At 39.3% G+C, this 24,366-nt stretch overlaps 1 protein-coding gene and 1 long non-coding RNA gene across 3 annotated transcripts in view; both read right to left on the bottom strand.

Moving 5' to 3' along the window:
- The window catches only part of LOC141552319 (uncharacterized), a 74,922-nt gene that overhangs the window by 39,281 nt on the left and 11,275 nt on the right, over positions 1-24,366 (bottom strand). The window lies entirely within an intron of this gene.
- LOC141538616 (beta-1,3-galactosyltransferase 2-like) lies at positions 7,261-23,162 on the bottom strand. 2 transcript variants are annotated; one of them, XR_012481084.1, is made up of 3 exons: positions 23,005-23,162; positions 20,664-22,109; positions 7,261-17,410 (listed from the first exon to the last, which is right to left on the bottom strand). XR_012481084.1 is itself a non-coding variant. In XM_074260225.1 (2 exons), exon 2 carries the CDS (start codon positions 22,091-22,093, stop codon positions 21,041-21,043), a length of 1,053 nt encoding a protein of 350 aa, XP_074116326.1. In that variant the 5' UTR covers positions 22,094-22,109; positions 23,005-23,162; the 3' UTR covers positions 19,940-21,040. The 2 variants fall into 2 exon arrangements, 1 of the variants encoding a protein (XP_074116326.1); XM_074260225.1 differs by lacking the exon at positions 7,261-17,410 and having other exon boundaries at positions 19,940-22,109.

Here is a 24,366-nt window from a genome sequence, read left to right as displayed (position 1 = left end):
CTGGAACTCTGGAGAAGGTAAATGACTTTTTTTCTTTTCCTATTTTATGGTAGATATAGTGGATATCCAAGCCCCTCCAAGCTTGGATCATCTTCAGGGTGTACACTCAGGCATGATTCTTTAGGAATTGCTTCAAATTGACAAAAGGTCTCTTTTTGTCTCACACTCTCTCTTTAGAGATAAGAGAGAAGCAGCAAGAAGTTAGAAAACTAAAACCTTTTACCTGTCCACAATCTAGACACACCTAAACTGCTTCCAGAGAGAAAAGACTTTCTTTTGCATCTCAAGGCATTTCTAATCCCTTTTTCTTATGACAGAAAGCCAGCCCTTAGGCCGGAACTTTTTTCACCCTCCCTCCCCACCACATGGCCATTCTGAGGACTCCACCCCTCTCAGGGGTCCCAGGCCAGAAGTCTCTCAGATCTGTTTTGGGGGAGAAGCATGAGTAAATCTGTGTTTGAGCCCCTCCCCCACCCCACTGTTAAATACTTGAGTCTGTAATGGTCAGGCTGCAGCCACGAGGAGAAACGTCACTGAATTGCAGTGAGCTTGGAGATATGTCTCTACCCGGCTGCTACTCCCCTCCTGGACAGGGGTGAGCAGTTTTTCCTTCAGGTCTTGCTCTCCCAGCAAGATTTGGGGGACTTGGATGAGCTACCCCGCCCTCAAGTTCCGGCATGAAAGCCACAGAGATGCCCTTGCTATTCAGGATACAACGCACCGGTAAGATGGCATCTTTTTCTCCCCAATCCTTGCTCTGGCCTTTCCTCCCCCTCCCCCATGGAGTGGGGATCACAGAACTCAAGGCCTTTTTCACACCTCTCCCATATGGCTTAGCAACCTGCCATTTATATGCTCCCATCCTGTCCCCTTCTTGGGATACAGTGGGGAGATTGTGGACTCAATCTTCTCAAAATCTCTGGAAAAGTTTACCATTAACTTTTAAAATGGTACTTTGCTGGCAAGCTGGAGAAGCAGGCCATGCCTCTCCCAAATTTTTACCTGGCTCTTAAAGCAGCTTCCAATCCTACAGAAGCATGTTTGTCTCTTTCATTTAAAGCTTGTCCCATACATTTTAAATCGGTTTCCCTGATCTGGTCATCCTGCTTTAGAGCAATGCCTCCCATCACATCCTTTTGTCTGCCGAAGCCTCAAAATTACACTTTTGCATACTCATGAGGCTGTCTACAAAAACAGAGAATTTCAAACTGTGCTCGGGATTTATTTTTTTTTCCTAGTCTCAGGGAACTTACTTTTTCCTTAAACTTCCCTCACCTGCTCCTGGAGAGATAAATAGCCTAACTATCTCCTGGAACTCAGCTATGTCTCTCTCACTCTCCTATTTTTCTGGATTGGCATTCTATGTCCCTGCCAACAATTAAAGGTTTCTTTTCTAAGCTCCAGCCCTGACCAGGTAGCAGCTTCAAGAAAGATCTTTGGAATGATGGCTGGGGAATAAAATTCCAAATCAAGGCAAATTAAACCTTTAAGAAAGAAGTCTGTCTTTCCTGTTGTCTTTTTCTCAAGCTCTTTCTAGATTTGTTCTCTGTTCTATACCTGGTCCCTGACAAACTCTTGCTCTGTCGTGTCACAGTTCTACCTCAGGAGTCCAGGGGCTATAGAATATGAAAACTGTCTAGAGTTAGGTGAGGAGCTACTGAATGGAGAATACATCTCTCGCTACCCTGCCCTCATCAGTGGCCTCTCGAGAGGTTTTCACTAAAGCAAGCCCAACATAGCACCCTTCTATAGTGGGAACAATTCAAAATTCCCGAGAATAAATTGTGGCCTGAACTGTTGGGGAGCTAGGAAAGCTCCTGAGGATCGTTTGCCTTGGGACACTAGGTGCAAACAAATTCCTGTATATTGACAAATATCTCTTATTAGAGGGAGTGTTTGTTGGATCTTCCTAAGAGAGTTCTACTGAAGATTGAGCTATAGAATTGGGAAGTTTTCAGGCTTGTGGCAAAAATGGGTCAGCTTCCCTCCTCCATGCCTAGAGATTCTTCTTTAAATTGTCTTTTAATGCAGAGACAAACACTGGGCTTGAGAAAAATACCACTATCTCAACACCTGAACTCCGAATAGATTAACTGAATTCCAATCCCTCTCAATCCACCAGCTCTCTGGGCAAGTCCATTCTTAAAAGCTGTTCTCTTATCTTTCAAACTCTGGGACTGATTTTTTTTTCTTTTTTACCTCTGCCCCCAGGCATAAGCAATCTCAGGTAGTAGAAAAACATTTGATTAGAAATATTGGGATATGGGAAATATAATTTTGCTACTGCCTTTGCATGCTAGAATTTGCTAGGTGGGGGTTGGGAAACCTGAGCAGATCATTAGAATGGGGGCTGGGACAGACCAAGTTAGCTCAGATCCGGATATCTCCCTTTGGAATTCAAAAGGGTGCTTTTGACCAGGATTTTAAATCAAAGGTCAGCTATGGGGGTTGAGAATCAGAAAGGAATTTTAAAGGGGCCACAGCCCACATCAGAAGCTTCTGAGGAAGAAGAAATGAGGTGGTATCTAAGACATAGGTAGTAAAGTTGGCCCAAACAAGAATAAAAAACACTTCTTCAGAGTCAAAAGCAAAGAAAAAGGGGACAGGGAAAAGTATAAAGGGAGAGGTTTGTGGTACTTAAAGGGGAAAGAGGAATATCCACTTGGGTAGCATCTATTTACTTAGTAAAGGAGAGGATAAAGTCTACTTCTAAAAGGTGACATTGAGTTAAGAGGATTAAAAAAGAAGAGGTCTACAGAAAGAGCTGCTGAGGGGAGTAGGATAGAGAGCCATTCAAAGGATGACTAAAGTTTTCTTGTATAGCAATGAGAATCCAGTTGAGATTAGATAGCATGGTGTTAGGTTCTTACTAAATGCTAATGAGATAATGAGATATTAGGTTTTGTGGAAGCCTATATGTAAAGAGGACAGCTCTGGAGGAAAGAGAGAGTTTTGTCTGGACAAGACTTGAGACTGCTCTCTGCAGGAAGGGAACTTGGCTTCTTTCTCCTTCATTCCTCAGCTCCCACCGGGAAGAGTCCCAGAGCTGGAGGCTGAGGAAGGGAGCCTTGATAACATGCTGTAATGTTCTATTGTCTCCAGAATCTGCTGATCGCTCTCTGGGAGGAGATCTGCTGTATCAACTCAAATCCCTCGGACAGATTCTTCTTCCTGTAGAGAACTGTTGTCTCCAGACAGTTGCCGTTAACTCTGGTCCAGAGTAGTGACTTCCCTCTTTTATCCTCCCAGAGAATGGGCGTGGGATAATGCAAGGGCTTCTGGGAAAAATTACTTCTAAGCATGCAAGCTCTTCCCCAGGAATTCACAAGTAAAAACTCCCAGGAAAAGCCGGAACTAGATAATTGTCAAGTACCGACTTAGCACTTAGTAAGAACCTAATATCTCATTATCTCATTAGCACTTAGTAAGAACCTAACATCATAGCATTTTACTTTTTCCATTTATCTCTAAATTAGAAATAGAAAAGGCAGATGGGGGTAAAGCACAGATGCAGGATTTGGGATTAATAAAGAATGGTAAGACCAACAATCAAGGAAGGAGGGAAAATACTATTGTCTGTTGTCCTTAATTTTCAAAAAAAAAAAAAAAAATGACTTCACTATGTTAGAATCAAATCAGTGTAAATGACTATGCCTGATCAGAAGATGATCTCAGAATGCTCTGCCACAGGTTGGACACAAATAGTCCCTATGAACATTTATAGTAGATTGCCTAACTTTGTGCATCTTGTGTTTCTTCTGACTTAATTTAATTCTACTTATAGAGAGCACAGCACCTTCTCTGTATAAGGTCATGCCATAATGGGTGGTCCTATGTCTCCCATGTCATACTAAATTAGCTCTAAAGATTTTAAGAGAGATCCTCAAAGTATCCTTGTATCTCTTTTTCTGACCACTGTGTGAGCACTTGCTGTGTGTGAGTTCTCCATAATAAAACAATGTTTTTGGCACACATACCTTTGTCATTCAAATGTGTCCCATCCAATGGAGTTGTGCTCTCTGGAGTAGAATTTGAATGTTTAACAATTTAGTTCTAGAAAGGATTTCAGAATGTGGTATTTTATTCTGCCAGGTGATCTTCAGAATCTTCCTAAGACAATTTAAATGGAAGCAATACAGTTTCCTGGTATGAGACTGATATACCATTCAGATTTCATAGGCATACAACAATGAGATCCACACAATGGCTTCAATTTGGTAGTCAGTCCAATACCTCTTCTCTTCCACATTTTCCTTCAGAAACTCCCTAACACTCAACCTCGCAATGCATATGTCGATATCATTATCAATGTGTACATTCCTGGAAAGTGTATTAACCAAGATAAGTGAATTTATCCACGACACTAAAAACTTCACTTTGCTGTAACTGATGGTTCTACATATGGATGGTATAGGGCTGGCTGATGGAGTACTTGTGTTTTTTCAGTGTTAATTATTAGGCCAAAATTAGCACAAGCAGCAGAGAATCAATCTACATTCTGTTGCATCTCAGTTTCAGAAGCCACATTGTGTACACAATATTTGCAAACAAAAAATCATGCACCAAGACTCCCTCCATTTTAGTTTTGGCTTGTAGCCTTTTCAAGTTGAAGAATTTGTTATCACTATAATAGCTGACTTTGATGTTATGTTTGTTTTCATTGAAGGCATTTGACAACATGGCTGAAAACATCAAGCTAGAAAACATGAGAGCAAGCATACAGTCTTGTTTCACTTCATTGGTGACTGGGAAAGCTTGAGAGTATTATCTGTTGTCCAGAACCCAAATAAGCATGCCTTTATGAAATTAACATATTATACTGATGAACTTCTCTGGGTAACCAAATTTTGACATAGTTTTTCATAAGCCCTTGCGAATGACAACATCAAAGGCCTTGGTCAGATATACAAATGTTGTATACAGATCTCTGTTCTATTCCTGGCACTTCTGGAGTTGTTGGGGAGCAAACACCATATCGACCATTCCTTGGCTTCTTCTGAAGTCATACTAGCTCTCAGGTAGATGATCTATTTAAGGAAGACTCTGGCAAGAATCGTGCCAGCAATAATGAAGAGAGAAACCCCACTGTGGTTGTCATAGGACAATCTATTCTCTTTACTTTTGTAGACAATAAAATAGACAAGGAGGCATCCTTGAACTCCTGAGGCATTACATCTTCTTGCCATGTAATCTGAAAAATTCCAATCAGCTTTTGTATGAGCAATGGACTCCATATCCTTTAAATCTCAGCTGGAATAGAATCAGCATTAGGTCCTTTTCCACACAAAATTAACCTAATGGCATTCAAAACATTTTCTTCAGTTGGAACTTCAGCTAGGAAGTTATTGATTTCAACCTGAAGTAAACAGTCAATGCCTTCAGCATTGAGTAATGGTGGTCTGTTGAGAACATTTCTATGGAAATGTTTGGCCCAGATCTCTGGAATCATGTCCTTATCACTAATCAATGGGGCTCTATAAGCACTGAGTAGTTGAGATGCATCTTTAGCTTATAAATAGCCTCCAAAACATCATAGAAGTGTTTTGGATTGTTACTATCAACATAAAACTGAAATTCATCTGCTTTCTTACTGACCCAAGATCCTGCATCTCTCTAAGTTTTGATTGTACTTTACTTTTCATGGAACGAATGCTATCTTTTTAGAAATGGATGAGCTGATCTACTGGTACACCCTGAGTAGTTCTCATTTTTCATTTAGCAGATTCTAAATTATTTTCATCAAAACAATCTTGATGTTTGCATATGTTCTGACTCAGATGAGCAAATGCAATGCTGTACAACAAACCTCTGAAAGCTGCCCACTCCTTTTCTGTTCCATTGTTGCCAACTGTGTGTCTTTTTTGCTTTGGGGCTGCTGCTTTGGTTGAATGAGAATATTCAGTCTGCAGAGCATAAATCTATGATCAATCCAGCACTCTGCACCACACATTGCCTTTGTCACTCTCACATTCTGTCTGTCTCTTCTCCATACAATTATTTAGTCTATTAAATATCAATGTTTGCTGTGAGGGTGCACCCATCAAGTTTTATTGTGTTTAGGTAGATAGAATACAGTGTTGGTGATGAGAAGATGCACAAGTATCTTTCTTTCAATTTTCTCTGGTGGTATCAGGATGACCACGGTTCTGCCTCAACTATATTTGCCCAAAGGAATTATTTTATATTGTGGGTGGGGAGGTCTGAAGAGCTTGGAATTTCCTGACCTCTTCTGCCAGCTTCCCAGAATTCTCTCCCCAAATACATCTTAAGCCTCTCATATCGCCTATACATTCCCTACATCTTAGTAGAGATAAAATGTCTCAAGTAAACACAAAATTGTTCCAGGAATCCCACTACAACACACAGGGAGCCAGATGGGCATGAATATGTTCCGCTACCCACCCACCCCGGGGAAGAGAAGTTATCTCAGTGAACTGTCCTACAGACATTCCTTCAGCTCTGTTTCCTTGGGTTATCTGGCTATGGGTTATAGCTAAGAAAATCATGTGTACTTGTCTAGGTTCCTGACATATAGGATGATGAAAAAAGCACTGAATATAGAATTGAAAATTTGTATTTCCCAGTATGCATGAGGAGAGGAAGATAAAGGTTACTTTCAAAGAGTCTGGGGCTAATAGGGAAGGGAAATAGCCTCGGCAGTAACTGACATTTGTAGAGCATTTTAAAATTTACCAGTTATTACACTTGATCCTCACAACAACAATATAAACTTGGTATAAGTATTGTTATCCCCATTTTACATTTGAAGAAACTGAGGATCACAGAGGTTAAGTGACTTATTCAGAATGAGACAATTAATATGTTCCAGAAATACAATTCAATCCTAGTTGTTTCCTAACTCCAAATTTAGTGCTTTTTCTACTAACCACACTTTCCCTCTCTGGTACAGGTACCTGTAAGTAGGTAGCAACAAGTGTGGGAGGCTTTGGGGTTAAAATGAAAAAGTGGCATTGGAGAAAGAGAGAAAAGAAGAAGAAGAAGAAGAAGAAGAAGAAGAAGAAGAAGAAGAAGAAGAAGAAGAAGAAGAAGAAGAAGAAGAAGAAGAAGAAGAAGAAGAAGAAGAAGAAGAAGAAGAAGAAGAAGAAGAAGAAGAAGAAGAAGAAGAAGAAGAAGAAGAAGAAGAAGAAGGAAGAAGGAAGAAGGAAGAAGAAGGAAGAAGGAAGAAGAAGAAGAAGAAGGAAGAAGGAAGAAGAAGAAGAAGAAGAAGGAAGAAGGAAGAAGGAAGAAGAAGGAAGAAGAAGAAGACAAAAACTGTTTCCAATCTTCTCTCTAACACTTATTGGCTATGAGACCCAAGACAAGATTTTTACTACTATGACCCTCAACTTTCTCATCTACATAATAAGAATGGTAATTGTTGTACTACCTACTTCACAGAATTATGGAAAATGTGTTTTGTAAATCTTAAAGTGCTAGTGAAATTAAAGTTATTTTTTATACACTTCTCATCCCAAGTTCAAATGAGACTCCAATTCATCTTATTATTCCTACCTGGGCTTTCAAAGGGAAACTTAAGGTTTAGAATGCATGTTCCTCCCCACTCCTTTGCAAAAGAAAAAAACAAAACAAAACAAAACTAAGCTAATAAAACTGGAGAAGTTCAGTACCAAGGACAGAGGAAAACCACCATAGAATTTTAGAACATGAATTGAGTGAGAACCTTAGATATCATTTAATCCAGTCCATTATCTTTATTAGGGATTCCTTCTATAATACCACTAACCAGTATAAAAAAAAAATTCCAAATACAGCTAGTTTTAAAGATTTTCAAGTCATTGAAATAGGATATTGGGAAAAGTTGTCCATCAGCCACAATCACAATTCCATTTGGCCTCATGGAAAATACTAACATTATATAAAGCTTTTACTTTTCCTGTTGTAACAACAATAGACTGCATCCTACCATCATCCCCAAAAGCTATACTAAAACATTAATAGAAGTATAGCATACAGAAGAAAAGTAACACTCCCAACATACCCCACCAGGGTCAGTCCACATTCAATTTTGAGGTGCATATTTGAGTACAGTGTGAAGAGAGAAAAACCTTGCAATCATTTGATAGGGATTGGATGAAGGAAGTCTCTTTTTTATAAAACTTTTTTTTTTTCAAAACATATGCACTGATAATTTGACAACATTGATTCTTGCATAGCCTTGTTTCAGATTTTCTCCTCCTCCCCCACTCCCCTATATGGAAAACATTTCCACATATGTTAAACATGTATAACCATATTTATACAACTCTCTTGCTGCACAAGAGAAATCAGATAAAAAAAGAAAGTAAATGAGTAAGAAAACAACAACAAAAAGAGTGAGAATATGTTGTGATTCACATTCAGTTCCCACAATCCTCTCTTGGGGATAGATGGCTCTCTTGGATGAAGAAACTCTCAATGTGATCCAGCCACTCCACTCTGTACAACCATCTTCTTCCTCTTGACTAGCTTCCCTATAGACCATATCACTGGCTGCTCTTGGTGAGGTAGACCTACTGGAGTCTCATAGAATCTATCACTATCTGACAAAGTGTTGGATGTCAAGGAAGGGCCTTGAATAGCATAGTCACCTGCTTTCTTCCACAGACTGTGCTCCAACCAGTGATACTCTGCCTGGAATCATTGTCCAATAATTTACAGACTCACATCCTCCCATAGTCTCCCCATTCCAGTGATTCTGAATCCCCATTATCAATTTACAAAACCTATTCTCTATTTCCAATTGCCTATGCCTTATTTCCTTTCTCCTCAACCTTATCCCCATATTCTACTTCAGAATAGCATCCTGGCTTTTCCATTAACAAGATATTCCACCTCTTGGATCCAGATATTTTTCCTGTCACCCGCATCTGGAACTGTCTTCCTCAATTCCACCTACTGGTTTCTCTTGCTTCCTTTAAATCTCAATTAAAATCCCAACTTTTTTGCTGAGGCAATTGGGGTTAAGTGTCTGAGTCCAGATTTGAATTCAGGTCTTCCTGATTTCAGGGCTGGTGCTCTATCTACTGCATCACTTAGCTTCCCCCAATCCCAACTTTTTTGATAAAAATCTACAACAAAGAAAAACTAAGGCACAGAATTCTAACAATGACCTATTTGTTAGCAAAGCTAGCAAGTTTCCAGTTTTAAAAAGCAGACCAAAATTCCCCAGTAGTCAAGAATGCATTTGATAGTCAGAGTAGCTTTCATACAGATGGTTACATAAGATCCAAGGATGGAAAATAAACTAAGACTACAACTTGTCTACAGTAGAGATTGAGGGGGCTTACATTTTGCTCAATCATGTTGGCTTTACAAGAGGGGGTTTCCAGAATCTATGGCAATTGGAAAAACAGAATTAATCAATATCCTCTGGAAATTCCCATGTTAACCATTTGCTCAACTTCAGAGAAGCCTGGCGTTAAGGAAAAACATCTTATCACTAGATGACTCATTTTCCTTATCTTCCTCCTCCCTTCCAAGACCTACAGTTTAGCAGATTGAGGAACAGGTGTTTATAGACTCTACCACCCTCAAAGACCATCAAATCGAATCTGAATTCTAAGTACTGATTCCAGTGATTAACCACAACCCTTAATTATTTAATCAATAATCTAAATTCTACAGTTTTAAAGGAAACCTTTAACTCTTTTTTAAAATTCTAGTGCATTTCCTTTGTTAATTATTTCCTATATGTCCTATAAGTAACTTGTTATGGAAGCAACTTGCTAATGGATGCTGGGGATCTAATTCTGACCAGCAGAATAGATCCCTTCATGTGAGAGAATGATAACAATATAAGGAACCTGAGAGGCAGTTGTATTCTCTGACCTCTCTCCTTTACTCTCTTGTCTCCAATTTGTTTCATTCCCAATTCACAAGCAACATCTGTCTCAGTAAAGGTTGACTTGCAATTCCTTTAAGTGTGTTATGATTCACATCTGTGGGGGCTTTCAGAGAACCAACCAGCCCCTTAATGGTACAGTCCCCTTTAACCTTGTAAAGGGTTAACCCTTTACAGGATTTCTGGTTTCACATTTAAACATGGTCCCTAACTTGTTCATATATATTTGTTTTCATGTTTTCTCCCTTATTAAATTGTGACCTCTTTGACACTAGGGACTTTCTTTTGTCTCCTAATGTATCCCTAGTTCTTAGCACATATCTGGCACATAGAAAACACTTAATAAATGTTTGTTGACTGACCAAACAATTGTTTGGCTTGGAAAAGAGAAGGGAACAGTCTTGGAAAGAAGTGTGGACAATTGATTGCAATCTTCAGCTATTTGTTGGGCTGTCTGATGGAAAAAGGAAATTTGCTCTATTTGACTCAAGGACAGAAAAACTAAGATTAATGGGAGGAAATTGTCTACAGGTTAGCTTAGTTAATAAGCTAATAAGACTAGCTATTAGCCACATTTATCAGGGTTTTGAAACAAAGAACAGGAAGATAATACCTAGAAGTGTTCCCTCCCTTGGGACCTTTTTTCCCCCCTCTGCCTTTTTCTTCTCCCTTTTATTTGTATAGTGAGGTTACACATACTCCTTGGCATGTGTCCTTTGAAGCTGGGATTAAATCTCACAATGATGTGTGAGCAGAATGGATTTCGCTTGGAGAGAATTATCTTGTTCTTGCCCCTTTGATCTGTATTCTACCTAAGAAAGATGGCCCAGTATTTCATTCCAAAAAGCTGGAAGAAGAGAGTCTGAATGCCCTAGTACATAATCCCTTTCTTTTTCTTCTATGTGTCTGGGAATATAGGGCTACTAATGGGGCAAGATGGACCTTAGTCTCATGACTTATGATGACCATGTTAAGAGGTACTGTGAGAAATAACTCCATTGGACTTGGAAGTTAAAAGTTTAATTTTACAACTGCTGAGATGGGTATCCTATAAAATAGGAATGCTTGCAATCAATACTTGTCCTTTTTTATACCTGAAATGCACCTCTCCCTGGATGTCCCATAGCCACACCCTATCTCTAGTGTGCAATTCCTCCACATAATCTCCATTCCAGATTACATTATTATTCCTCCCTTGGCAGTCACCATTTTTGGAGGTAGTTTAGAGCTTCCCCAGATTCCACTTTAACTGAATCCTGTCCTCTCTGGAGTCTAATTCCCCCAAGTGAGTCTAAATTTCCTCTAATCACATCATTACATTTTCAATAACCCTCCAGCTGTTCTCTTTCCACTTTAAATTACAAATGTTTATTATTCTAAATTTCCACCTCTGATTACATTATCTTTTAAAAATTTTATTTCCTTAAGGGACAGACACGTGCAAAAATGTTTGTGGCAGTCCTTTTTGTAGTAGAAAGAAACTGGAAATTGAGAGGATGCCCATCAGTTGGAGAATAGCTGAATAAGTTGTGGTATATGAATGTCATGGAATATTATTGTTCTATAAGAAAGGATCAGGAGGATGATTTCAGAGAGGCCTAGAGAGACTTACATGAGCTGATGCTAAGTGAAATGAGCAGAACCAAGAGATCATTGTACATAACAACATCAATATTATACGATAATCAATTCTGATGAACATGACTCTTTCCAACAATAAGATGACTGATGCCAGTTCCAATGATCTTATGATGAAGAGAGCCTTGAGTCTTCAGATCTTTTTGGGTAGTATCAGGAGGATCCCTGTTCTGCTCCAAGTCTTCTTGATTTTTCACCAGTCTATATTCTCCCTGAGTTGCAAATTTTTTCTATTTGTGGGGAAAATTGGGAGAGCTTGAAATTTACCAACCTACTCCACCATTATCCCAAAATCAGTGTTGGATGAGAGAAAATAATTTATGAAGTGCCTACTATGAGCCAGGCATATGCTAAGTGCTGAGGATAGAAATTAGCAAAAGACATTTCTTGTCTCCAAGAAGTTTACAATATGGGACACCTAGGTGATGTAGTGGTTAGAGCACCAGCCCTGAAGTCAGGTGGACCTGAATTCAAATTTGACCTCAGACACTTAACACTTCCTAGCTGTGTGGCTGGGCAAGTCACTTAACTCCAATTGCCTCAGGGGAAAAAGTTTACAATATAATGAGGGAAAATAACAATTCAATTCAATAAACCTTTACTAAGCTCCTGCTGTCTTCCACCTGATGTTTTAAGTACTGGGCTTGCTAGTAAGAAAAAGAAAGTCCCTGCCCTCAAGGAGCTTTCAGTCTATTGGGAAGAAGACAACACATAAAAGGAAGTTATGGAACAAGAGGGGCTGCTCAGTGTAGAGATATCTTGTCCCTTGAATCTCAAAACAAGAACAGTTGCAGTTGATAAATTGAGATTGAATTTGAAAATCCAAATCCTGCCTTCTATAAAGAAAAGCTTTGAGTGGAGTTTAGTGCTCTGCCTCCCAGCCCTCCGATTAGAGGAGAGAGGAGACTGAAGGAACTATAAAGGTGTAAAGTATCTAAGACTGAGTTAGCAGCATGAAGACAGGAGGTCACATAATTAGTTTATACTGGGAGGGCAATCTTCTTCCGAATAGTTCAAAGGAGCAGAGCTGCAAATTAACAAAAACAAAAACAAAAAATGGAAGCTGAAAGGAAGGTATTGGGACTGAAAGCAAGAGAGTATCCAGGGTGCAGGGTCATGATTTTGTGGAGTCTTAGCAGAATAGCTTGTGGGAAATGAAAAGTTGGCTGGAAAATTCTGAGGGCTTCAATAAAGTAAGGCATTGGGAGGAATTTTGTGCTCTTCCCTCCAACTTTTTAATCAGAATGAAAAGGCAGCCAATGATACTGAGGAGATTGTTGTGTCTAATTTTTGTGACTCCATTGTGACTCAATGTGAACCCATTGGGATTTTTTTGACTAAAATACTGGAATGGTTTACTATTTCCTTCTTTAGCTCATTTACAGGAAATTGAGGCAAGCAAGATTAAGTGACTTGCCTAGGGTCACACAGCTAGTAAGCATCTTGATGTGAATCCTGACATCTGTTTATTCTCTCCCTTTTTCCAGGATATGCTAAAATCCTCATTTCCTTGTCCTAGAAGAAGCATAATCTGAAGGGAGTCTTTGACTGATCAACAATTGTCTTAGTATGTTTCCCTGTCATGTGGCTATTAAAAAAGGAAATCAACCTAGTAGAATCTAAATGACCAACAGATGAGTCCAGAGGAACAGCATCTAGCAGTCATAAAACTGAGCAGCCTGAACAAAGACTAGCAGTGAAGACGGTATGACGACCTAGGCAGTCTTGTAATATCAGAGGTGTGAGGTCCACCTCTTGGTGGCTAATATTCCCCTTATGTTCCCACTCTTCCCATTGATGCTGTGTGTCTGTGATGCTGAGTGGAGAGAATGAGCCTCAAGTTTATTGGGGGAGAGGGACAGCAATTTGTTGCCACACCATTTCATTAAATACCACTGCTTTGAAAAAAACAAACAAACAACTCCAAGTCCTAAGAATGAAGTCATTATGTTGTATTCTCAAATGCAAGATGGAGGTAGAACCATACAGAGATTTCCAGAATTTCCATTATTCAGAGCAATATTTTCTTTTCTTTTCCCATAGACTGAGTTGTGATTCAGGCTAGTGAAAGAAACCAATTCATCCAACACCAAGGAAATGAGAAGGGAATCTAGCATAAGCATTAGAGATAATCTTTCCATTACTTATCATGGGCAGTAACTAGAATAGAGTACCATCCATATGCTCCCTTGCTATTTATTCATTAATTGACAACTGATTTTTCTTGTAAAAATCAAGAATATAAGCCAGATATGCATATATAAATTAAACAGCTTCATAAGAAGTACAACTAAAAATTACTCTGTCACACTGATTGGCATGAGAGACTAAAAACTCTCAAGGTGAAGGAACTGGAGATGTCTCAGAACCAGATAAGTCTTGGCAGTTTGATGGAAGAGCAGCCCCTAAATTAATATTGAGTGGATCCAATTTATCAATTAGATGTTAATTGGGAATTACCAGGAATTTTGTCCTATTGGAATGAACTAACAGCAAAGTCAGACCCAAAATAGATAGCCCTTCCTTTACTGTAATCTTCACCTACATTACTCAGTGGTCACTGGACAAATTCCTTCCCAGGAAGGGCTTAAAGGTACAAGAGACAGCATTATTGAGTGGTGGCTTGGTTTTTGTTAACAGGAAGGAGGTCAAATTGTCTATCTAACCCTCCTGAAAAAATAGAGGTGACATTCTCTCAGAAACATCTAATGAGGTAAAGATTTTGTATTTCTTATTATTGTTCCATAAGAAACGATCAGCAGTATGATTTCAGAGAGGTCTGGGGAAATTTATATGAACTGATGCTGAGTGAAATGAGCAGAACCAGGAGATCATTGTACAAGGCAACAACAAGATTATATGATGATCATTTATGATGGACGTGGCTCTCTTCAACAATGAAGTGATTCCAGCCAATTCCAATGATCTTGTGATGAAGAGAGCCATCTACACCCAGAGAGAACTGTGAGAACTGAGTGTAAACCCAACATAGCATTTTTACTCTTTTTGTTGTTGTTTGCTTACATTTTATTTTTTTCTCATTTTTTCCCTTCTTAATCTGATTTTTCTTGTGCAACAAGATAATTGTATAAATATGTATAAATATATTGGATTTAATATTTCATTTTTAATTTTCAAATTTTTTTATTTTTATTTTTTTTTTCTGAGGCTGGGGTTAAGTGACTTGCCCAGGGTCACACAGCTAGGAAGTGTTAAGTGTCTGAGACCAGATTTGAACTGGGGTCCTCCTGAATTCAGGGCTGGTGCTCTATCCACTGCACCACCTAGCTGCTCCATTTTTTAAAGTGTTTTTTTTTTTTTTTAATTATAGCTTTTTATTTATGAAATATATGCATGGGTAATTTTTCAGCATTGACAATTGCAAAATCTTTTGTTCCAACTTTTCCCCTCCTTCCCTCTATTCCTTCCTCCAGATGGCAGGTTGATCAATACATGTTAAATATGTTAAAGTATAAGTTAAATACAATATATGTATACATGTCCATACAGTTATTTTGCTGTACAAAAAGAATCGGACTTTGAAATAGTGTACAATTAGCTTGTGAAGGAAATAAAAAATGCAGACGGAAAAAAATAGAGGGATTGGGAATTCTATGTAGTGGTTCATAGTCATCTCCCAGAGTTCTTTCCCTGGGTGTAGCTGGTTCAGTTCATTACTGCTCTATTGGAACTGATTTGGTTCATCTCATTGTTGAAGATAGCCATGTCCATCAGAATTGATCATCATATAGCATTGTTGTTAAAGTATATAATGATTTGCTGGTCCTGCTCATTTCACTCAGCATCAGTTCATGTAAGTCTCTCCAGGCCTTTCTGAAATCATCCTGTTGGTCATTTCTTACAGAACAATAATATTCCATAACATTCATATACCACAATTTATTCAGCCATTCTCCAATTGATGGGCAACCACTCAATTTCCAGTTTCTGGCCACTAGAAAAAGGGCTGCCACAAACATTGTTGCACATACAAGTCCCTTTCCCTTCTTTAAAATCTCTTTGGGATATAAGCCCAGTAGTAACACTGCTGGATCAAAGGATATTCACGGTTTGATAACTCTCTGAGCAGTTCCAAATCATTCTCCAGAATGTCTGGATGTATTCACAATTCCACCAACAATGTATCAGTGACCCTGTTTTCCCACATCCCCTCCAACATTGCACATTATCTTTCTCTGTCATTCTAGCCAATTTGACAGGTGTGTAGTGATATCTCAGAGTTGTCTTAATTTGCATTTCTCTGATTAATAATAACTTGGAGCATCTTTTCATATGGTTAAAATAGTTTCAATTTCTTCATCTGAGAATTGTCTTTAACATTTATTTCTACATGTTTAACATGTATTACTTGTCATCTAGGGAAGAGGGTGGGGGGAAGGAGGGGAAAATTTGGAGCATAAGGTTTTGAAAGGGTTAATATTAAAAAATTATCCTTGTGTATATTTTGAAAATAAAAAGCTTTAATAAAAAAAAGATTTTGTATTCTTCTCTCCTCCAATCTCCAGGGAAAGGGGTTGGTTTGGCCATTGGACACAGCTGACTGGATGATGTAATTCTCCTACACAAGGGAATTCTCAGCACTAATTCTGGTCCTGAGATAAATGAAATTCAAGATGTTACATTATTATGTTATGCCACAGTCTCCTTGAGCTGTTCTACCTCAGTTTCCCTGAACTAGTTTTCCCTCATTGTCCTGACTGAGTTTCCCTGAATTGTTCTATCTCAGTTTCCTTAACTGTTCTGCCTCAATCCCCTTAAATTATAAAACCCCTCTGGTTCATTAAGACGGAGGACCATTTTTGGAGAGTCTAAAGTTAGACACAGTGAAATATCAGAAGGGAGGACAGTGCTTCTGTCCTCCCAGACTCACTAGTATTGGAAAAGAGGGAAATTAAGCCTTCAGTGGGACGAAAATCCTCAAGCCTTCATTTCCCCCGTTGAAGCACTGAATGAAACCAAAGAACACACTGTTTTGCTGTTTTCCTGTTTTTGCTCTCCTGCTTTTAGGTGAAAGAGATTGATTGATAATAGTTATGATCTTGTAAGCATCAAATGTCAAGAGAGCAAACTATCAGAGATATCAGAGCCCATGACAAGATTTGCTAGAAACCAGATAAGGAGAAACAAAGTCTTAAGCAACCTGTTGGATCCAGCAGAGTGGATCAGATGACGAGACTGGGGGTAAGGGACTTGCCCAAGATCACTCAGCTGATAAGTTGTCTGAGGCCATATTTCAACTCTGCTATTTCTGACTCAAATTCTACTGAGCTCATTCACCAAGATCCCTTTTTGCAGCTATGATACCTGGCTGCCTATCTAAATGAGATAGATTCTTTGATTCTATAAAAGTTCATCTCCTCCAAAAAGGCTTTTGTGTGCCCTTCCCCCAAAGGATCTTCCCATTTTGACCTCATGCAGCATTCATGACACATCATTGGGTATTATGGTTACCTACAGACCCTGTTATAAGTGTAGCCTAGGGATCTTTCCAAAGTGGGTCCTCAAAGTGACCTCAAGGAGCCTTCTGAGTCAGTATCTACTAAAACTGCATCTCCCATGTTGTAGTTTTCTTTCTAACAAACCAAAGCTAAGAACAAATTAACTTAAAGCAAAACATTTAATAACATAGAATTACCAGAAAATAATGTCCTTCTTTCCCGCAACTGCAGGGGCTACCATCTCAGCTAAAACACCTCTGTGTATCTTAAATTACTCTCTGTCCACTATCCTGGATGTCCAGAACTGCTGACCTCCATTGGATTCCTCCTTGGCCATTGAGCTGATACTGCCACCTGTTGATCTTTTCTGGATTGCAGCTACTGATCGGGTGTTTATCACTCCTCTCTGAGGGCTCCAACTACATCCAGGGTCATCTGTAATCATACTTATCTTGCCAGGGAATACAGATGGCTGCGGAGGAAAAAGTGAGACTGGTGACTTTGCACAGCCCTCACTCACTTAATTCCAACTCACTTGTATGTCATGGCATCGCATCCTTGGTACCCCATGGTCTTCTTTGAGAATAAAGGACAAATAATAAAGTCTGGGAGTAGAGCTGCCCCATTAGAGACCCAACTGAACTGGATAGTTGGGCAACACCTTTCTTTCTTTCTTTTCTTCTTTCTATCTTTCTTTTCTTCTTTCTACCTTTCTTCCTTCCTTCCCTCCTTCCTCCCTCCCCTTTCTCCCTTCCTTCCTTCCTTCCTTCCTTCCTTCCTTCCTTCCTTCCTTCCTTCCTTCCTTCCTTCCTTCCTTCCTTCCTTCCTTCCTTCCTTCCTTCCTTCCTTCCTTCCTTCCTTCCTTCCTTCCTTCCTTCCTTCCTTCCTTCCTTCCTTCCTTCCTTCCTTCCTTCCTCCTCCCTCCCCTTCCTTCCTTCCTTCCTTCCTTCCTTTCTCTTTCTTCCTCTTTCTTTTTTTCCCTCCCTTCCCCCACCTCTCTCTCTTTTTCTCTCTCTCATATCATTCCCTTATCTGCAGGTGCTCTTCCCAAAGTAATATAATTTTTTTTTCATCACTTAAACCTCCCAAGATAGCTTGGGTACCAGCTAGATTTATTTCTTAAGATCAATGCCTTAAACTTAAATCACTCTGACTTTCATTAATTGGTCAAAAATGGATCCCAGGATGAGCCCCAGTAGGCCATCATTTGGGATCTGATTGACTCCAAATGAATGTAAATAGCAGCTGTTTCTGTTTTGACTATAGGATCTTCCCCTCCCAGATTGTTATGTTTTGTTTTTTTAAACCTGGTAAAAGAGTCCATTCTTTGTGTCAGCTGCTACCTAGCCTTATCCATGTATACGTTTTGAAAATAAAAATCTTTAATTAAATTAATTTTTAAAAGAGGAATCAGATGAGTGTGGATGATTGGTAGTTTTTGAACTCTACTCTCAAAGATCTGAGTTAAAGAGAGAATAACATATACATTTAGAAAGATATAAAAGTCTTCTAAATTTATAAAGAAATAAAAGCATGAGAGGATAAGATATGGGGGGAGGGCCCATGGGTAGGATAAAAGGGTATATATAATAAATTGAGGTTTAGCAGTACCAGATCTAAAATTAAATTATAAAGCAGTAATTATCAAGATTATCTGGTATTGGCTAAGAAACAGAAAGGTATATTAGTAGAACAGAGTAGACATATAATCAGCAGCAAAAAAATATATAGTTACCCAATGTTTGACAAGTGTAAAGATTTACATCTTTGAGATAAGAATTCATTATTTGGTAAAAATCACAGGGAAAACTGGAAAGTAGTCTGGAAGAAATTGGGCATGGACCAATATCTTACATCATTTACCAAGATAAAGTCAAAATAGATACATGACCTAGATATAGAAGTAGACATTACAAGAGAATTTGAAGAACATGAAACCTATTACCTATCAGACATGCATAGGTAAACAATTTATGAACAAAGAGGAGATAAAAAGTGTTGTGAGATATAAATGAATAATTTTGATTACATTAAATAAAAAAAAGGTTATACAAAAAGACAAATGTGACCAAGATCAAAAGGCAAGCAAAGCATTGCGGGGGGTAGATTTTATAGACATTTCTCCAGATAAAGGTCTTATATCTCAAATATATAAAGAACTTTATCAATTCTTTGAGGATAATCATTCCCCAATTGATAGTCAAAGGATACGAACAGACAGTTCTCTGACAAAGAAATTAAAACAATTTATATTCATAAGAAAAACTTTCTTGATCATTATTGATTAGAGAAACACAAATTTAAAAAAGCTTGAGATATCATTTTACATCTGTCAGGTTGACTAAAATGAAAGAAGGGAAAAGCAACAAATAATGGAAAAAAGTGAAAAAATTGGGACTTGAATTCATTGTCAGTGAATCTGCTCACAGATCCATCCATTTTGAAGAAAGATTTGGAATTATGCCCAAAAGATTATGAAACCTTTGACCTTTGCAATATTTTGACCTAGCAATTAGCTCTGTTTGATGATTAGGGAAAATGAAAAAGAACCCACATGTTCTAGCAGCTCTCTTTGTAGTGGCAAAGAATTGAAAGTTATGGAAATTTCAATCAACTGAGGAGTGGCTAAACAAATTGCAGTCTATGGTAATAATATTACTATAATATAAATATATATTAATATAATACTAATGCCATAAGAGATAATGAACTCAATGATTTTTAAAAATAAGTTTTTTATATTTTTCCCTGAAATAATAAAGAATGAAATGATCAGAACCAAGAGAATATTCTATACAATGATAGCAATGTTGTCTTAAGAAGTATGAGCAACCAAGTCATTCTGACTATGATAAATACCAAAAATAACCTCAAAGATCCTTTGAAGGAAGATGCTGTAGTGAAGGGAATGAGCTGTTTGAAAGGAATATGGCTGTGGTATAAGGAATAATGAGCTGATTTATTTAGAAAAGCACAGAAAGATGTGGACTTATGAAGGAAGATGCTATGCCCTTTCAGAAAAACAGATGATAGGAAGAAATAAGCATTGTAAGGTTTTATATGTGCGTATTTCAGTGTATATGAGTATATATGTGAATCTTTGTAGATATATATGCATATGTATAAAAAATTTATAATAACTATAATAATATATATGTATCTATATATCTCCATCCCTAATTGTAGTCTTCTTTTGGGTAGAGGGTTAGAGAGGAGAAACAAATAAAGTGAAAAGTACATAGCAGAGAAAAGAAAGCCAATAAGGAGGCAAAGAAAAGCTGGATAGCTATGATAACAATAAGTAGTGGTTATTATATAAGTTTTCTTGAAATAGAAATATATTGTTTTATATGAATCCTTTCTTATGGTCTCCTACATACATGGCCATTATTTTTCTTTCCTCATTTTGTATTGAAGTCTAAAATAAGTTTATTTATTTTTTTTTTTACAAAAAATAATAACAACAAAAACGAAAACTTAAAAAAAGAATAGAGAACTTGAGATCCCAGTTCTTCAGACTCCTCATTAGAGAGGTCCTTTCTACTTTTCTATATTGCCTCTTATCATCCATTTATACTGACATTCATTTAGTACATCCTATCTACAGAGAAATGGGATCAGACAATGGGACCATAGAATTTACAACTGGAAGTTAACTTGCAGATTAACAATCCATATGTTTTAAATACAAGAATAAATAAGACCCAAAGAATATAATAACTTGCCTATAATCAAAGAGGCAGCAGCCCACAGAGCTGAGATTCTGACTCAGGATCGCTGACTCCAAGTCACTTGCTTATTCCACGTATTTTTTCTTATTCCTAAAATCCAGAATTGCCCCTGGGGTGAGGATCAATTCACAATCATATCTGCATTTCCCAAGGAGAGGTCTGGATAGGGAAGGAACCCTGAAGAATTGGCCCCCACTGAGTGGGGAGCCTGCATTGTTATTCAGATCCACAGGAGTATTTGCCCATCTGTCCTAGAGGGCAGGACTAGAGGAAAGTCCCCTGGGAGGGGCACTGACCACTGCCTTTACATAATTCAGACAAGTGGTATGGAAATGGAAAGCTAGAGGAGTGTGGGTCATTGTTCCAGTCCATCATGCCTTGGGGCAGATTTTATTGACTGTCTGGAAGTCTGGCCAAATTTGCAGCAGCTCTTGGGGCTGGAATCCATGAACAAGGGCAAGTTGGTGGAAGACACAGTGTTCATATGCAATTCGAAACACCAGAAAGGATCCAGGGGGAGGAGGAGTGGGCTTCACCCCCAGCTGCTGTAGGCACAAGCCCACAAAGACGTCCTCCAAAGAGATGACCTTGAGAGTCTGGGCTAGAGCCAGAATCCTGAGGGCTAAGGATCCAGACAGAACATAGCCAGGACCCCCACAGAAGGGGGGATATATGTCCTGCAAGTACAATTCTGGAGGCATGTACCACTTGTGATCTGGACTCCTAATAGGGCCTTTACCTCTGTAGATGTAACCAGTGATAAAGTCAGGTCGTGGGGGCCCATTGGGCTGAAGCACCTGCTGTACCAGAAAACTGGGGTTTAGAAAGACATCACTGTCCACCTTGAGCACATAGCGGGTATTGGGACAGTACTGGGCCATCCACTCCAGACCCATGAGGACCTTGAGAGTCAAGTTGTGATAGGTATCCAGGAAGCCCACCTGGAGGAGATCCCCATGCTCCCTATCTTCTTCTTGGAGGAGTTCATGAAGTTCCTTGGTGAAAAGAGGTGGGGGCAGACCAAGAACAAAGAGGTGTCGGATGATCACACCCAGTTCTAAAGTCTCATTGCCCCAAGTTTCCCGGATGGCTTGGCGTCTCCCCACATCCTGGGGTTGAGTCATCACCAGCATGAGCAGGAAGGGGGCACCTCTGGGACCCTCACACTTGTCAGGGTGATTGAGTAGAAAAGGGTAGGGGTAAGGGTACTTCAGCTGCAAGGGATGTGGTGTCTGAACCTGCCACTCAAACTTCCTTAGAGAAAGATTCAAAGTATCTTTAACCAGTTCTGTGGAATCCAAAGGCATCAAATTCAAGGAAGGAGTCCTGGAATCTACAAACTGACCCACCATCAGCAGTAGCAGCCCCCCAAAGGCTATGCTCAACAGAGCTCCCCATATCAGACGCCTCCTGATCAACTTCATGGTGCCAATTGTTGTCCTGGGTAAAGAGGAGTGAGAGCGCTTGTCAGTGATGGGTGCAGGATTCCCCTAGCATCCAGTCCCTTCCCCTCCCTCTGTGAGTAAGCTAGGAGGCTCCCGGATTTATAGATCCTGGAACAATGGGAAAGATAAGGACAGGAGAATGGGAAAAAATTCCACTCCCTGCACTTTATGCTAGGCTAGCTGCCAAGTTAGCATTACAAGAACAGGAAGGGTGCAGGTCTGAAGATTAGGGAGCTTGCACTGTAGGGGATCAGAGATGGGAAGAACCCTGAGCTGGGAGTCCAGAGCTCTGAGTTTTAAACTCAGCTCTGCCACTGGCTCAACATGGACAAGTCAGTCCTCCTCTTGAAGCTTCAGGTTTCCCCATCTGTAAAATGAGGGGAATTTCCCTCCCCCCCCCCCCCATCTGGAAGAGTATGATTTTGTGAAATAAAGATCTGAAGACTGAAGGACTGTGCCAATGTGGAAGTAGGGTTATGCAAAGAGTAGGGACAGGATCTGTCCATGTGGGCCCCTTCAGAAAGCTCTGGTATAAAAAACAGGAATCATTTGAACTTGTCCCCTATTCTTGTTTTGCTTCATTCCTCTTGGATCTAAATTTTTCCCTTCCTCCCACTACTAGAAGCAGCCTCAGCCCCTGAACCTTGAGCTCACCCTGGAGAGATAAGAGCTAATACTGAGAAAGGCAAAGTTTTCCCCCCTATCCCAATCCATTCCCATCTACCCCAGCCCCAGTTTTCCAGAGTTTCAGTTTCCCACAGATCTGAAAGGAGGCAGACTCTTGGATGATTGCTCTGAAAAATCTGTGTTATTGATGTTCTCCAAGGCCCCTCTGCCAGATCCTCCCCTTTCCTTGATTCCCCTCCCCTGTAGCCCAGCAGGGTCCTTACCTTCCCTGGTCAGAATGCCGGGGATGTGGTGTCAGCAGGATAGCTCACAGGGGACTGTTACTCTCTGTCCAGGTAGGCATGGATATGGGAGGAGGGAGAAGATGGGAGTGGGAGGAACTCTGCCTGCCTCTGAGGGAACATGCAAGTATGGGGTGGGGCGGATGACCCAAGTCACTAGTCAGCTTGGCCTGGCCTGGAACCCAGCTGATTGGACATTGTCTGCATAGGTTGGAAGGTGACTGAAGCAGAAAGTGTGGGGGGGGGGGGGGAGAGGGAGAGAGGGTGTGATCAGGTATTGGAGCACTGGCTGCCACAAAGGGAAGAGCCTGCTATAATAACAGCAACTGTAACAAACAGCCAATATTTGTATAGAGCTTTAAGGTTAATAGTATGCTTAATCTACACTATCTCATTTTAATCTCAAAAAACAAAACAATAACTCTTTTCAGATAGACACTATAATCACATTTTGCTTGTGGGGGGGGCATTCCAGCATTTCAAAGGAGTAGATGCTGTGGCAATTTTCCATTTCCATGCTAATGAACCTGTTCTTACCTGGGCACTAGAAAAGAAAAGTGAGGTAATATCAATGTCCAGATTAGTCTGAACCCTCATCTGGCTCAGTCTGCAATTTAAAATGTAAAATCATTGTACCCAGTGTCTTCAAAGTATTAGTTCACTTTTAAGCTACTCAGTTCTAAAATGCAACACTTAAAATATCGTATTTCATAAATTTAATTTAACTTGACTTCTCTTTAGCCCCCATTTCTCATCCCCTTCCCAACTAGCTGAGGACCCAAAAGGATAATACATTCACATTTTGCTTTAAAAAAAGTCATTTTATAAAATAAGATTTTTTTAAAGTTAGAGTATTAAAACTCCCAATTGATGGCAACAGGTCCCTTTTAGGGAAGATTAGGCATTAGTGCCTATTTTTTAACACCATTAATTAAAATTAAAACAGAATCTCTTCTAAAATCTTCCATCTCACATGAATCAAAGATCTATTCACACTTTCCAGAATAGACAACTTTGAGTGAGTAATTTCAATTCTAAATCATTAGAGAAAGTTTGCCTTGGGTATGACATAGTAACACTGGGGAGAAAAGGAGGAAATGTCTTTTTGTTTAATTCAATTAAGAAATTTCCCTTTGTGAGTGTTGGGGGTTTTTTCTGCCTACCTTGAAAGGGGAATTGTTAAAGAAAGTAGAGTTGGTATGATACTTAGTTCTCAGCAATATAGTGATCCAAGACAATTCCATTGGATTTGGGTGAAAAATGTCATCCATATCCAGAAAGAGAGATATGGAAACTGAATGTGGATCTAAGCATACTATTTTCATCATTTTTTGTTTTTTCTTT

This window comes from Sminthopsis crassicaudata, chromosome 1 (genome assembly GCF_048593235.1).
Source record: "Sminthopsis crassicaudata isolate SCR6 chromosome 1, ASM4859323v1, whole genome shotgun sequence".
Lineage (NCBI taxonomy): Eukaryota > Metazoa > Chordata > Mammalia > Dasyuromorphia > Dasyuridae > Sminthopsis > Sminthopsis crassicaudata.
This window is presented reverse-complemented; position numbering and strand designations above follow the sequence as displayed.